This window comes from Neolamprologus multifasciatus, chromosome 7 (assembly GCF_963576455.1).
Source record: "Neolamprologus multifasciatus chromosome 7, fNeoMul1.2, whole genome shotgun sequence".
In the NCBI taxonomy this organism is placed as follows: domain Eukaryota; kingdom Metazoa; phylum Chordata; class Actinopteri; order Cichliformes; family Cichlidae; genus Neolamprologus; species Neolamprologus multifasciatus.
Window position 1 is genome coordinate 52,458,434 of NC_140445.1, and position 14,852 is coordinate 52,473,285.

Here is a 14,852-nt window from a genome sequence, read left to right on the forward strand (position 1 = left end):
TCAGCAGCGGAACAGAAAGCAGTTCTGACCATTTGACCAGAAATGGGACAGAATTAACGCTGCAATTATGAAAAGAGCTCGAAGCAGGATACTTGAACGATACAGCGAGCTGCTTCTTCATACAAATGCAAATGCCTTTTCCCCCTTCCATTTAAACTGGTGTCACATCCTGTCGTACATCTGCACAAAATTACATTTGTGAATGGAAGAACTTTTCAAATCCGTAGCAGGGAGACATACAGAGCTGGCGGCACAATCGTTTTATTTAAGGAATTAACTAATTACTCTTCATTTCCACTGTGTGTATTCACATTTAAATGAATTGTTTCTTGTAAGATGTAAAAATTAATCATAAATATCTCACAGAAATTTGTTCAACTTCAACAACATTTACAGATTTATCTAAGAGAAAAGCAATGAGTCCATACATTATATCTTCAACTTTATCCAAACAGTTTTCTTGCAGTTTGGTCGGACGAAACTGTTAAAAGATTAAAACATCAGGACGACTTTCTCCCTTGCAGAGAGAAGCTGAGAGCCAGTTCTCCACATAAGAGTGCTATGTTTTGTTTAAGCATACAAATTGCAATAAAAATGTTTATAATAATTTCAACAATGTTTTTTCACTTGCATTGTTAGGGTTTAAAATTCCCAAGACAGTAAGGCAATTCAGTCTACAGTCATTTCTCTGTGTGTACATATTTACTTGACAAACTCACTATAGGCTATGTTTTAATCCAGACCAATCAAATGAGGACACTGCAGCACGCTGGTTTGACCAGGTGCTTAAGGTGACATAGAAAAGGATCTGTACACACTCCTTGTGTATTTTTCCACTTTGGTTTTGTACTATAAACCTTATGAAGTAGGAGAAAGTAGTGGAATAACTATTTACTCTTATATGAATGACATATGACATCTTAGGCCACGAGGAATGCAGTTCAGTAGTATCACTGCTATTAATGCATGTGTTGAACAACTAGTACTACTACTTACAAAATTGAAGGATTTTCCAGCTGCCATCGGGCGAGAAGTTGCCAATATGGTGCAGGGCTAACACAGAGAATTGCACAACCATTCACGCTTGCTTTCACATTTGCATCCAATTTAGAATCACCAGTTAACGTGACCTAACAGTCATTGGACAGTGGGAGGAAGCCAGAGTGTTTTGGAAGAACATGCGAGCTCCGTGCAGAGAGACTGCAGACAGCTGGTGGATTCAAACCCTGGACCTTCTTGGTGTGGAGCAGCAGTGCTAACCACTGCACCGCTGTGCTGCCAGGTCATATTAAACACAATAAAAGAGATAAGGTTGATGCATGGGGATGTTGTGGAAGTTTTCCATTAAATAAAGCCTGCAGACAAGCGGTGAGTGCTAGCTAACATTCTTTAATCACAAACAAAGAACAGAAAACCAAGCTTGGTTGAGAGCCTGCATGATCGTGGGGCATATGGTCAGCAGAGTCTCTTAAGTGGCTCTCACTTAAATACCTTCTTCAAGAACAAAGGGCAGTACACAGCTGTTTCACACCTTAAGGTTCACACTCCCTTGCTACCTCCCAGAGTCATCGAAGAGACAAAAGATTCTTCCTGTGGAGTTGTCTGCTTCCCCCAACTTCCTTACCAGAACCCCACCCTCTGTCTAACTGCATGAGTGTGAGACATGTTAAAATCCAGTGGCACCAAGGCATTATACAATAAAATAATCTGAATAATACATAAATAAAAGAAATTCCTATACAGGGATTTTGATCTGATGTGTCTTTTGTCCTCTGTCCCTCCCATCACGCCCAACCACAGATTGCTGTCCCTCCCTGAGCCTGGTTATCCCTGAGGTTTCTTCCTGATAAAAAGGGAGTTTTTCCTTCCCACTGTCGCCAAGTGCTAAGTGTTAATGGGGGTCATCTGATTGCTGAGGTTTTCTCTGTATTATTTTGACGTCTTTACCTTACGATATAAGATACCTCGAGGCAACTGTTGTTGTGATTTGGTGCTATATAAATAAAACTGAATTAGATTGAATGTGTGTTTCTTTGACTTTTTAAATGACACCATGCTTTTTACGTGATAAAATTATAATATAATATTAACTGTAGCTGCTGATGTCTCGTCACTACAGTGCTTTGACTGATTTTTCCCTAAAGTTATTATACATTCATGTGAAAATGCACTTTAAAGAGTTTTTTTAATCTCTTGATATATATATATATATATATATATATATACATATATATATATATATATATATTCCCACCTCCTTGCAAACCTTTTTCTTTCCATATGATTTGTATGATTTTGTTTTCATATGATTTGGCAGATTAGTGAACACCACAGCACGAATAAAACCTAGAATATGTTTAAGACTTGCTACAGTGACCAAAACAATTTTTGTCAAAGATCAGTTCATGCTGGATGAAATTTGAATTGGCACTGGACTGTAATGTGACACGGACAAAATGCAGACATTAGTAAAAGAACATCAATTTCAAGCAAATTTAAAAGACCACACAAAAAGAAAAAAACCCCCACGATATTAAAGATTTTAAACCTCTTTAACATGATTCAAAAAATTTGTGAAGTGTAACCAAAAGTATGAGTGTTAAAGTGATTGTTGTGGTGCACTCAGTGACAAACAGTGGAAGAAAGTTTAAAAACCAAACACTGGTTGTCTCTGCAGCAACTTCACTTCATCTTTCAATTTCTGGGATTTATCTGTAAAGAAAAATATTCACTTTAACAAAGTCAGATATCACTTTGAGAGTTACACAATCACTTTAGCCTCTTTTGTCAGTGCACTGCTTTAGAGGAGACAATAAGCAGCTTCTTCCAAAATCTCCCTAAATACAGAGGCGTAAATATGAAAACAACAATAAGAGGAGAAACATGAAATGAATCCTCAGTCTCAGTGAAATAAATCCCTTTATCTTCTCCTATGGGGGGCAATTAGGCTAATAAGACGATGACTAAGGAATATGATTAGCTGAAAGAAACCCAGAGATAAAAAGCTGCATATGATAACCTCCTGACCCCTGCTGAGGCTACAGTGGCGCTTTGACTCTTCTTTATTGTTTATAAAGAATGGTGTCTGCAGTAAATATTTGAATTAAGGCACAACAAAAGAGTGTAGGGACATCTTATTAGTAAAAAAAAAAAAAAGACTGCTAACGTACTGTTATCATAATATAAAGTAATTTAACTTAGAGGTATTTTGAGGTGCTGTTAAATTCTGGCTTTGTTTTGTTCTTCTCTCAGTCACGGAAATGGTTTAGGTTGGCTCAAAACAGGTGATGAAAGCAGTTAAGCCTCTCTCACACACACACTGGAGCCACATTAGCCTGTGTCACACTGTGCGATACATTTTGAATTTGTGTTAGACCCTATCAGAGTGCCATTGAGTCTATTGACTCCTAATTAACCATCTTTGCTTTCAAACAAGATGGTAATCCAGCTGTAATTAGGGATACTGTCTCACACACGTTGGAGGCCCCTCCACGAGCAATCTTACTTACAGTCAGGGAAAAAGGGGAATGAAAGGAAGGCTGCCTTTGGAGTAAATAAATGAACAAGGCCGCATGAGGAGGAGAAAGAAAGAGAGGTGGTCACTGAAATATACTGTAGCGTTCAGGCACACAGAGTAATGGGGACACTGAATAGGTGGGTAGACAAGACACAAAGACATGCTGAGAGCAGATTATGGAGATAAAAATGTTTAATGAGAGATGTACAGAGGCCTGGCTGCAGGACAGGACATTTAAAAAAAAAAAAAAACAAGCGTGAAACATGTTTCATGCTTTACATTTTATTAACTAGTTACAACACAGCATTGGGAACAGGAGTGAGGTCGGGGAGGAGGGGGTGATGTTTACCACATGATTAGCTTGATGATGACATTTCCAGTGACAACAGCTGTGCAGTGGAGGCCATACAGTACATTAAAGCACATGAAGTTAGGATGAGGGGGGTAAAAAGAAAAAAAAACACGATGGAGCTATGACATCATCCTACGCATTCAACTTTACAAACTAATGCATGGGAAGGACAAGGCTAAAAGAGCCACTTGTCTCCAAACGCGCACGCGTGCACTGTCACGCACGCACGCAAACTCCCAGCATGCGGAGTAGTTGCTTTGCCCCACCGTGTATCGACCACAGTGGGTTTGTAACGATTGCAACATGGTGCAGACCGGCTGCAGTGGCTGACAGGAATATTATGTCATTTCGGAGAGTGAGCCGGGCGCATTTTGGCTCCGTATAACCCGCTCATCCGTTTGACGAGATGTGGGAGGCGACGGCTCGGCTCATCGCAGTCCCCCCTTTTCCTTCTCTCCTCAACCTGCATCACATCATCATCATCACCATCATCACCATCATCCGCACCGAGAGTGATACTCACCACATACGCTTCCTGGGTGGAAGACAATGTTCTTTGTTGGAGGCGGTCACCCCCAGAGCCAGCTGCATAACAGTAATGTATTTCTGGTAATTCACCATGGTACTGTCCACCGCTACTAAAAATCCAACCCAAAGAAAAGCACAGGTGATCATATATTTCTTTAGTCCCTGGCATCCGCCTCCGCTGCGTCTTCCGTGCTCAGCATCACAACGCCATTTCCAGCGCTGAAGGACTGACAGTGAAAACACTCCCCGAGGAGCTGAGAGAAAGGTGCCGTACCGCTGCGACCCATGTCTGCAATGACACTCTGACCGTGTTTTTTTCTTTCTTTCTTTCTTTTCTAGCCCTGGCAAACACACCGCCGATCCATCCGAACTGTGTATTTTTTTAATATTCTTTTTAATGACTACGGTCAGGATTTGGACATTATCTCCTTCCTCCTGCCTCCTCCTTCCTGTCCAGGGTTGGAAACACTCTCTTAAAAACGCTGCAGCGTCCAGGCGTCCGTGTGTGTGAGGTAGGGGAGAGAGTGTGTGTACAGTGTAGTCAGAGGGGAGCGACTGGGAGGGAGGGGAGGAGGGAGAGGAGGGGGGGGGGGGGTCAAGGGACCGATTCATTTAGAGATGCTCGCTTGTAGCATCCATTTAGGAAGTCGAAAGTTTGCCTTTAACTACTTTTTAAAGGTTGGTTCTGTTTTTTTAAAGTCCACTACCTTTGTTAGGTAATACTTCCGGGAAGCGGTAATGACTTGCAGGGGCGTAACTAGGAATTCAGAGCTCCCTGAACACCCTGCCTCTCCTGATAGATGAATGATGCCTAAATTCCGTTTTGTTTTTTTCAAAAGGGTCCTGGTGTGCTGGATAAGTAGGCATGTCTCCACCAGTTTATATATATATATATATATATATATATATATATATATATATATATATATATATATATATATATATTAGGGGTGCAATGATACACAAAATTCACAGTTCGGTTCGGTTAGATACTTTGGTATCACGGTTTGATATTTTTTCGATACAAAAAAATGTTCATGCCTTTAAATTTAATGTTGCTGAAACAACAAAATAATTAAAAAAATAAATCTATCTGATCGAGAAATTACAGAGAAATTACAGATCGAGTTTATTACAGAGAAATGGCTCTTTCCAAAATAAAAGCTATACTATAGGCTTCTTCTGGGCTATATTCTCAGCAGCATATTAAACATATCAGGTCCTTATTAGGAGAATCATGTGCTAACGGCTGTCTAAATGACTCGGGTAAACTTTGTAGCATGTGTGCTTGTTGTTTTTGTCCGCTTCCACTTGTCTTTGCACTAGGATGATGTCGGCGTAAATGTGCAGTCATATTCGTTGTGTTCCCACTAGTGCTGTCAGCGTTAATCTCGTTAAAATGACGTTAACACCATAACGCGGCAAATCTCCGTTAACGAGTTACCGCGGATCGCCCCGTGCGTGGGGCTGGATGGCGTCAACGTGTTAAGAAGCTAACAAGTTCCCGCCAATTGAGCATTGCGTGGCACATCCGACATACTGTTTTACTTTTGTCCATGACGTGCTTACCTTCAGGGTCATGCTTCACATGAAAACCAAGATAGTTCCAAACGCCAGATCTGAATGAGGGTGGGGGAGGTTCAATTTCGGGTAGCGTTGAGGCAGTTGCCATGTTGCAACAAGCTTAGCTTCTGTCTTGCTAGCTTGCGCTGCGCTCAGTGGATCTGCACTCGACAGTGGAGTAGTCGAACGCAGATCCACTGAGCGCTCAACACAGACAGCATCGTCAGAAGTAAAGTTGATAAAATAAATTAAAAATTTTGTATTGTTCGATACATATGCGTACCGAACCGGAAGCACTGTATCAAACGGTTCAATATCGATACTAGTATTGTTGCAACCCTAATATATATATATATATATATATATATATATATATATATATATATATGCAAATAAACAGGTGTAAACAGGTGTTTATCCAGTCGTACTTTATCCAGGTATTTAGGCAGTCGTACAAAAAAAAAGTATGACGGGAATGACTACTGATCCATGTTTTCTGCAGCTGCCAGTGTCCGATTCCACAACCAAGTATAATCCCCATCTTACTGAATAAATTATGACATATGGGAAACATGTGACATACAGATAAGCTTCTATTATACTAAAGAGATGAAAAAACTGAGGCCGATTAATGCAGCAGATTGTCTATAAGGCCGCACTGTCACACACCAATGGTGATGCAACTTGGGGCTCTGTGTCCCACCCGAGGAGTTTTCTGCATGTGGACGGGAAAAATCAGCAGTCCTCCACTTATTGGACAATCTGGTCTACCTCCTGAGCCTCAGCCACCCCTCGCAGGGGAAAAAAGACCAGTGAGAGCACTCACACAGAAATACTATATTTTTATTGTGCTTTAGGTCTGACTGACCCCAAGTATTTTCAACCCATTGATGGTCCTTGGTGATTACTCTTAACTTCCAAAGGATAACAGAAAGTAATGGATTACTTATGTTACTGTGCATTTTTTGGCTTTGTGCTCATATTTTTGTATGACATAGATTAGAAGACAGTAACAGGACACGGCTGGTGAGTAATTTACCTTGAGAGGTTTTCACAAGGCTTGCAAATACCACAGAGACACCAATGAGAATCATACTTAATTGTGAGTCTCCTGTACAGTTTTCATTCTCTGGGACGTAGAAAGAAGAAATTGAGCACCCAGAGGGCAATGCATGCAGGCTAACTGGCTGCACTTTGAAAGACATGCAATGACAGTATGAGCTAACCCTAATCCAGGGTGAATATAAGTGGAATGTGTTCACAGTTTACACCTGTCTTTTAAACCTCATACAGTTTGAATGCTCAGTGAAATGATTTGTAGCTGTCACAGTTGCTCATAACACCCAGTGCAGAGTTATATGAATGACAAAGTCTGAAGATTACAACAAATTCATCAGTTCTGTGTGTCTGCTTAACCCCATCCGCACATAAAGCATGTGAACAATGAATATTCACCAGAGTATCAAACACAGTATGACCTAATTTTATTGGACCTTTTCACTGGAGACACCCTCGTATTTATTTTATTGAACTTCTTTCCAGGGAATTATTACGCTCCCTTATATTTCTATCACTGGGTTATGAATTCTGTGAGCTCATACCTGTTACAACCACATAATTTTTTAACTGCCTTATACATATTCACATCACAACCAACCATCAGCTATTCAAAGAGATTTATGTCTCGTCTAGTTTTTGTTTTACGAGAGTGCATAAGAACCATTTTCTTTTAAATAGTTTTATTTTTAAGCCCCAATAACTAAAAAGGCAAATATGGTATTTGAACTAAACCTTTGATTGCAGTTCATGAGGTAGCATTTATAACAAAAAATATTTAATATCAGTTATCTAATGTAAAAGCAATATTTTAATGATTTTTTCTGCGTTTTTGATTGTGTTTGTGATTGCTGAATTGGAGTGAAGTGTGGTCGTAGTAGCTCTGCCTCAGTGCCCACACCACCTGTCATTAGCAGCAAACAGACACTGGCGTGGGTTGCTTCCCAGTCAATAGACTGACACAGAGGTGCCGTTGTAAGCTTCAGAGTAAGTCGATTAGTCTAGACTTTGAAGTCTTAGAGGACACCTGAGTTTCTGAACTGCACCTCTCACCCTCACCAGCTCAGACATAAACAAAAGATAAATGGAAACTGGGGAGGTTTTATACTACATACGTCTGCTGCGAGCAACGCAGTCCTACAACTGACTGAATCGATCATTTAACTGTTGTGAGCTGAAGGCATTAGCTAATGATTTCATTTATATTTTAAAAAATCAAAATGAAAATCAAGTTTGGCAACGGTTTCGTCATCCAAATGATTTCCACCATACAGCTAAACAGACAGAGCATGACACTAAAGCTGCCAGTGTCAGGGGAGCAAATCCCTCTGTGGCCGACGCTGCTAAAAATGTTTGCACCCGTGATGCCGTGTGCTCTATCCGCGAAAGTATCCTAATCTACCCAACTGACAGTGTTAAACTCTCATTGGCAAACGCAGGATGACACTACGTGTGTAACGGTACAGTGAGCTTCTAGAGTAAATGTTCATATAGGATATGATGTTTTAGAAATAACTAGAGCTGATATGCTGAGAATGAACATCAGGCGTATTCTGAAATGTAAAACAGCCCTTTTGGTAGTTGCCAGCTAGTTACTTCTGGGTGACTGGAAGCAGAAAAGCCTTCGGGGCTTTAAAGGAACCTAAATTCACCCAGTGCTCATATGTCCATAAGTTCATTCATCCAGTACCTGCTGATGAAAAGGCTTCAGTGTGCATAAAGTAAATATGATTCAGTTTAAAAACAAAGTAAAACATATAGTGATTTATATGTATAGACATTAAATGCACCTGCAAAGCCTTAAAACGAGCTTGGCTCCTACACAGGTTTCTGGAGCAGACAGACTATAAAGTAAGATATCAAATAATACATATTGCTATAACTATATAAACACTAGGTTTTCATCCATTGATCTCATATTTCAGATATTTTTAGATTCCAGTATTTTCAAAGTCAGTATATTTCAGTTTGATTAATCTTTGGATGCATATCATAGATCTCGTTTACTTCATTCATTTGTGTAGAAATCACTAAGTAAAATTTCTTAAAGATGCACAGAATTGCCCAGTAATGACATTAAGATAGACATAAAATGATCCAATGTGTAGTAATGTTAGTGTAGCTTTCATTTTTAACTCATGACAGTGAGGATATGAGGTGAGAGTAACGGTGTAGGATTTTGGTTTGTTTTGAAAGTACATCGACTAAATTGTGTGTAATTAGAAAACAGCACAAAGTAGAATTTAATGATCTTCTATTAGTGGCAGGGCGGCACGGTGGTGTGGTGGTTAGTGCAGCTGGCAGGGCCTTTCTGTGTGGAGTTTGTGAGCCTGTGAACCAATTAAACTAACGTCCAAAGACATTAGTTTAATTGGTGATTAATGTCAATGTAGATATGAATGGCTGCAATAGATAGTTAAATTATCCAAGGTGTAACCCACCTCTTCCCCTATGACACCTTGGGATAGACTTCAGCCCAGATGTGACCCTGAGCCTTGGATATACAGAAAAAAACCTATGGATAGATCATTAGAGGTACCTTCCTGTAGACTTTGTTAGATAATTCAGTTTCTTATGTAAAAAAAATGCCTCTTTGCTTCCTGTTCGTAGCATCTTGGATCCTGTCAACAGTCAGCTAATACATCGATAATGGAATCATCAGTGCAGAGTTGCACTCCAGCAAACCTACCAGCAAAGCACCGTGTCACCTCCCATTGAGTAGGATGCCACTCAGATAACTCCCCTGATTAATCAGACTCTGCACATCATCATTATCAGTCATGTAAGACACGGCAGCCATTAAATGATAGGAAAACTGCCGAGGACACACACAGAGACATTACCGAAGCTTCTCTCTTTCTCTCTCTGTCTTTTGTTTTCACATGCACACATACACACTGCAGGGAGTGTGTATGGAAACCAGTGGTAGTGTGTCAGTGGGGAAGCACTAACACAACAGTGGGTCAGTGGCTGTGCTGCAGTCTGAAGCCCACTGCATTTCCATGCACACTCCACTGCAGCACTTTGATTGCACACTGGCATCCCCCTCCTCTGCATCTCCACTGAGGAGCCGTCCCCATCATTACCCTTCTCACATGAGAACCCACTGCTGACATCTCTTATTGTGCGCCGCGCACTCACACGCTCACGCACGCCAAAACCAGCGTGCTCACACAGACACACACAGGTACACGTGTGCACAATTAACACACTAAAGTCCTCGTCTTTCTTTTTTTTCCCCCAAGCAAGTAAATAGGACACACGGGGCTGCCCTTCTTTCTTGTGTCCTTCCATTTGCTTGTCCACTTCTTTCTGCACAGCAGAATCAAAGCTGGTTTGTAGGACTCGGAAGCTGCTCCCAGAGGAGCCAAACCTGGACGAAAGCCCCGAGAACCACTACCGCTGTAACACTGTGATTTATTACTCGTGCACCAAACAAAGAGGAGTTCACAGAGAAAGTCCTCTTCACATGAATGCACTGCACCAAGAAGACCAAGAGTAATGAAGCACTCGCACATGCACGCACGCACACACACACACACACACACACACAGTCACACCTCAGCGCTGTCGCAGTGCTTTCTCTCTGTGTACCGTGAGGTGAGTCATCAGCACGGAGAAGCATAACCTCACAGCTCCAGCTAATCTCTCCTCTCCTCCTCCACCTCCTCTTCAACCCGCCAGCATCTCATTTTCTCCACTTATGGATGAAAGCATGGTGCCTTACATCATGGCTGCTGGCTCACGTATAGATATAAGGCCTCAGAGCCAAACACACAGCCAACGCATCCTGGGTAATCACCTCATTTTCCATAGGGGAACAGAACATGTGCAGGTTTTGAAAATAGCCAGTTACTCATTAAATATATCTGTGCAATCATGGCTTACATGCCTTTGAATTTTCACTTCAGTACAGGCTAAGAAGCCTTTGCACATTCACAGATGAGTGCTCGAGAGGTCTTGAGTGTTGATTTTAAAACCAAGAATAGCTGCATATTGTAAACAATCTGGCAACCAGCGGCCTTTAAACTGGATTCAGCAAGCTTCCCATCATTCCCTGCACCTTCCCTGTGGGTACACACAGGTTCTCAGCGCCCTTTAAGGCAGAAGCCTGGAGATGTGATTAAATGCTGCGTGTTCACTCTCAGTCAGCAGGATACTGACCAGAGGCAACAAAAAGCCAAACTAATAAACACAGTGCCTCTTTGAACCCACACAGCTGACAATCAATCTGCTCCTCTGCTGTGGATCAGAGAAAGTGTTCAGAGAATAAAAGGGGGAAAAAAACTCACATGACTTCACATAGTTCAAACAAGAGGAAGACATTCCCAAGTTGCCTTCACATTTATAACAAGGCAGGCAAGCAGTCGTGCTTCACGCTGTCACACAGGGACACATGCTGGCGCACAATTTTTTGAAGCCAAGCATCCATCACTTGAGGCAGTTTCTGTCCTACTTCTTCTAAAAGTGAACAAACAAACGATTACGCTTTTTTATCCTGATATACATGCAGACGGCACTGCCCGACGCTTGATTCGCCAACTGTAGTGACATTCGCATTAACAAAGACAAGTGCACTGAAAACAAGCCATTCACAAAACCTGCAGATGCATGTCAGAGACGTCAGTTTCCAAGGAGCGTCTTCATGTATACGGCTACACTGAACGGTCTCAGGTGAACGCACAAACAAAGCATCAAACCCTGAAATGAAATTTTAAGAGGACTTACATTAGCTTGTTAGCGTACTGCATCTCCTGTGGAGGCTCTGTGACCATTCTCTGTGCTGTTATGCTGTTTAGTGTGTTGGTTTGTTTCTGTCAGCCTGTCTGTGTGTGTATGTGTGTGTCTATGCGTGTGTGTCAGTGCCCAGGGCCAAACCACTAGGATGGCTGTCCCCATGCTGACTTAGCTGTCATACATTAAAAAGGAACGGCCCAGGGAGCATATCAGCTTGCCTGTCCCTTCACTTGAAGCATCACAAACGCCCCCCAACCACCCATCCATGCTACCTCTCATACACACACACGACACTCATATACACACTATGAAATATTTTCTGCCCAACCCCCGCCACCGTGCAAGCTGGGCCAATGGAGGTCTTCAGAGGTCCACGCACACACACACACACACATCCAGAAAGACACCGTCACTCAGTCACGACGCATTTAGAAGGGCTGACAAAAAACACCCTCGCAGGACTTCGTCTACCAGGCTCGCTCTCTTACATACAAAAAAAAAAAATCAACAAACTCACCAGAGGTCATTTTATGCGCCTCTTTTCTGCAGTTTTATTTTTAGCGGTGCTGTGACTGTTTCGGTGGTGCATTGCTTAGATTATTCCTAACAATATTAACTCATTTGGTGTTTTTGATTTTTTAAAAATAAGTATTAGAGCATTTCGAAGATGAAATCCAGTTAAGATCTGTTAGCTAAGAATGCCAACACACTGAACTGAGGTGAATAAAATTCTATTACACCTCATGCCACATGCAGTTCACAAGTTTACATTCACTCATCATGGACATTAATTTCATGTTAATTTGGGGCTTTTAATGATTTCTCTGAACTGTTTAAGGTCTCTTGGAGTCATTTCTAAACCAAATCATTTATGTAAATACAAGTTATTTAGACCTTTACCAAGGTCTGAAAGAAGACCAAACTATCACCCTTACCAAAACCCCGACCTCAAGTCTATTGAAAATTTGTGGAACGTGTGGATAAACCAACCAATTCAAATGAACTTGACCAATTCTGCCCAGATGAGTTGTCAAATATCCAACAATAATTATGCCTCGTTGGTGGCTACCAAGGGTCTAGTAAAGTTCCAACTTGCTAGAGGACACTTACCCTATTTTGGCAAGGGTGTATGTAAATATTTGAGCCTTTATGTATGATATTGACCCTCTTTGAATTCAAGAAAATCCAAAGTAAATTCAAAATTGTGCACCCAATTCTTATTTTTTAATCACATGAAAGATGGGTGCTCTAAAATCATCCCAGCTGTGGAAAAAGAAATCTTTAAAAGGCTAAAACTATTCAAACATTCATGCCCATAATGAGTGGATATTAACTTTGTATCACAACTGAAAAAGATCTTCTGCATTTTGCATTGTTTCGTCACTCTTTTAGTCACAGCTGTTAATATGTCATCGATCTGAATGTTTAAAACATGGAAGGATGATTTTATCTTCTCGTAGAGCATCGTGTGATTCAGCAGAAATAAAACTCAACATGACATCATTGATGGGGTATGTAAAGCAGTTCTCACCTGGAGTCAAATATGGGGTCGGTGTACATGGGAGGCGGGCACAGAGGTTGCTCTCCTGGAGTGCTCGGGGGTGCAGTGACGCCCCCTTTCTTGCCCTGTCCTGAGACACCATCTGTAGGAGCAGATGAATATTTTAGCCCTTTTTACAACTTGGCTGATTTACACCTCTTTCTCTCTGACCGGGTGAGCAAGCAGGAGAATTCATGAGCTGGTAATTGTGGGAAATTGCCACGTGTAAGGAAGACACTCACTTCCCTTTGTGAGAGTGTGTTTTATGTAAAAACACATTAACCTGGAGTAGTGCGGCACAGACAAGGCCCTGCATTTGCATCCACGTTGAGGCCATATGTTGTCAGAGGCTAGTTAGGAACGCTGGCGGCTCAGTAATCCCCTCAGCCACCCAGATTTAAGAAGCTATTTTTGCTTGCTCTTAGTCTGTTGTGCTGGATTACTGCAAAGTAGTTTAATTTCCTTTGTATTTTTTCAACTTTTTACATGTGTACATAATTAAAACTTTTGAACACGTAAGTGCAAAGCTGCCACAGATTAATGAGCTGAAACATTTTTATTAGAAAGACCCTCTATGACCTCTTGTTTTTGTGCTTTGCTGCTTAATGGTGTAATTAGAGGCTAATTAATGTTTTTACCTTCTCCATCCAACAGAAAGCAGGTTAGCAGGTGAGGACAAACTTCCTCCAAAACAGAGCAGAATGAGCTGAATGCAGCAGGCCCCTTCGAGGACAGGTGGTCCAGGAATATCTCGGTCCGCTTCTTGTCGGACTCCTGTCCTAGTATTTCCTTGTACTCTCCCAGTGAAAAAACCTTGTCATACACCAGGTAAGGAAGTACACTGTTGACATCCAGCTCGCTCAGGATCTTTTCTCTGTGCTGCTGGAGAATCTTAGCTGCCCATCTCTGCTTCTTCCTGGCACATGGCTTCCTGCCAGACCTCTGCTGCTGCTGTTTTCTTTGCCTCTTCACGAACCACCTCTTGGTGCCACTGCCAAACATCTTCGAGTTGAGGAAACCCACCAAAACTTCTTCCACAGCTCTGTCAAAGTAGTTCCCAAAGGAGGGGAGGTGCATATTTCATGCCAGTGAAGAGACCATGCCACATATTTCTTCAAGCCTCCCTTTGTTGTTGTCTGAGTCGTTTATCTGGGCCAGGAAGAGACAATCTGGACAGTAGCTGATTTCTAGCCTGGTACTTAGCGACACTAAGAAGATTAACAGACTCTTAAGTACACCAATGCACATTGCTCACCAGCACTTAGACACACTCAACATATTTTGCATTATTTTCCTGTCTTGTTGGAAGATCATTCACTAAAGTCTTCATTTCATATCTGTATGGCCCATTTAATTAAAAATGTGTCTAACTAGTTTTTCTGTTCTGTTAAAGCCCCGAAGATAATTTAGAACAACCATGTCAGAAGGCTCCACAGTTATTTTGGGTTGTGCTGACTGGCCTCGAAATCACCAGGGACTTAGAAAACAAGGAGTGCGAGAGTCAAATCCTCTACCCATCGAGGAAAACTGTGTAAAGTGAATGAGACATACTGTTAGGC

General features: G+C 41.5%; 1 protein-coding gene across 12 annotated transcripts in view; it reads right to left on the bottom strand.

Annotated features, from left to right (window-relative positions):
• tjp1b (tight junction protein 1b) overlaps positions 1 to 14,852 on the bottom strand; it is a 72,415-nt gene extending 57,563 nt beyond the window's left edge. For 6 of the 12 annotated variants that reach the window (XR_014875086.1, XR_014875087.1, XM_085166307.1 and 3 more), the window contains exon 1: positions 4,393 to 5,264. Coding sequence is in view for 10 of the 12 variants with exons in the window: in XM_085166307.1 (XP_085022433.1) it covers positions 4,393 to 5,009 (617 nt within the window). In the remaining 2 variants the exon portion in view is untranslated. Of the gene's footprint in view, positions 1 to 4,392; positions 5,265 to 11,744; positions 13,397 to 13,931 lie in introns of those variants that run through there. The other 6 variants (XM_085166311.1, XM_085166310.1, XM_085166313.1 and 3 more) reach the window with 4 other exon arrangements.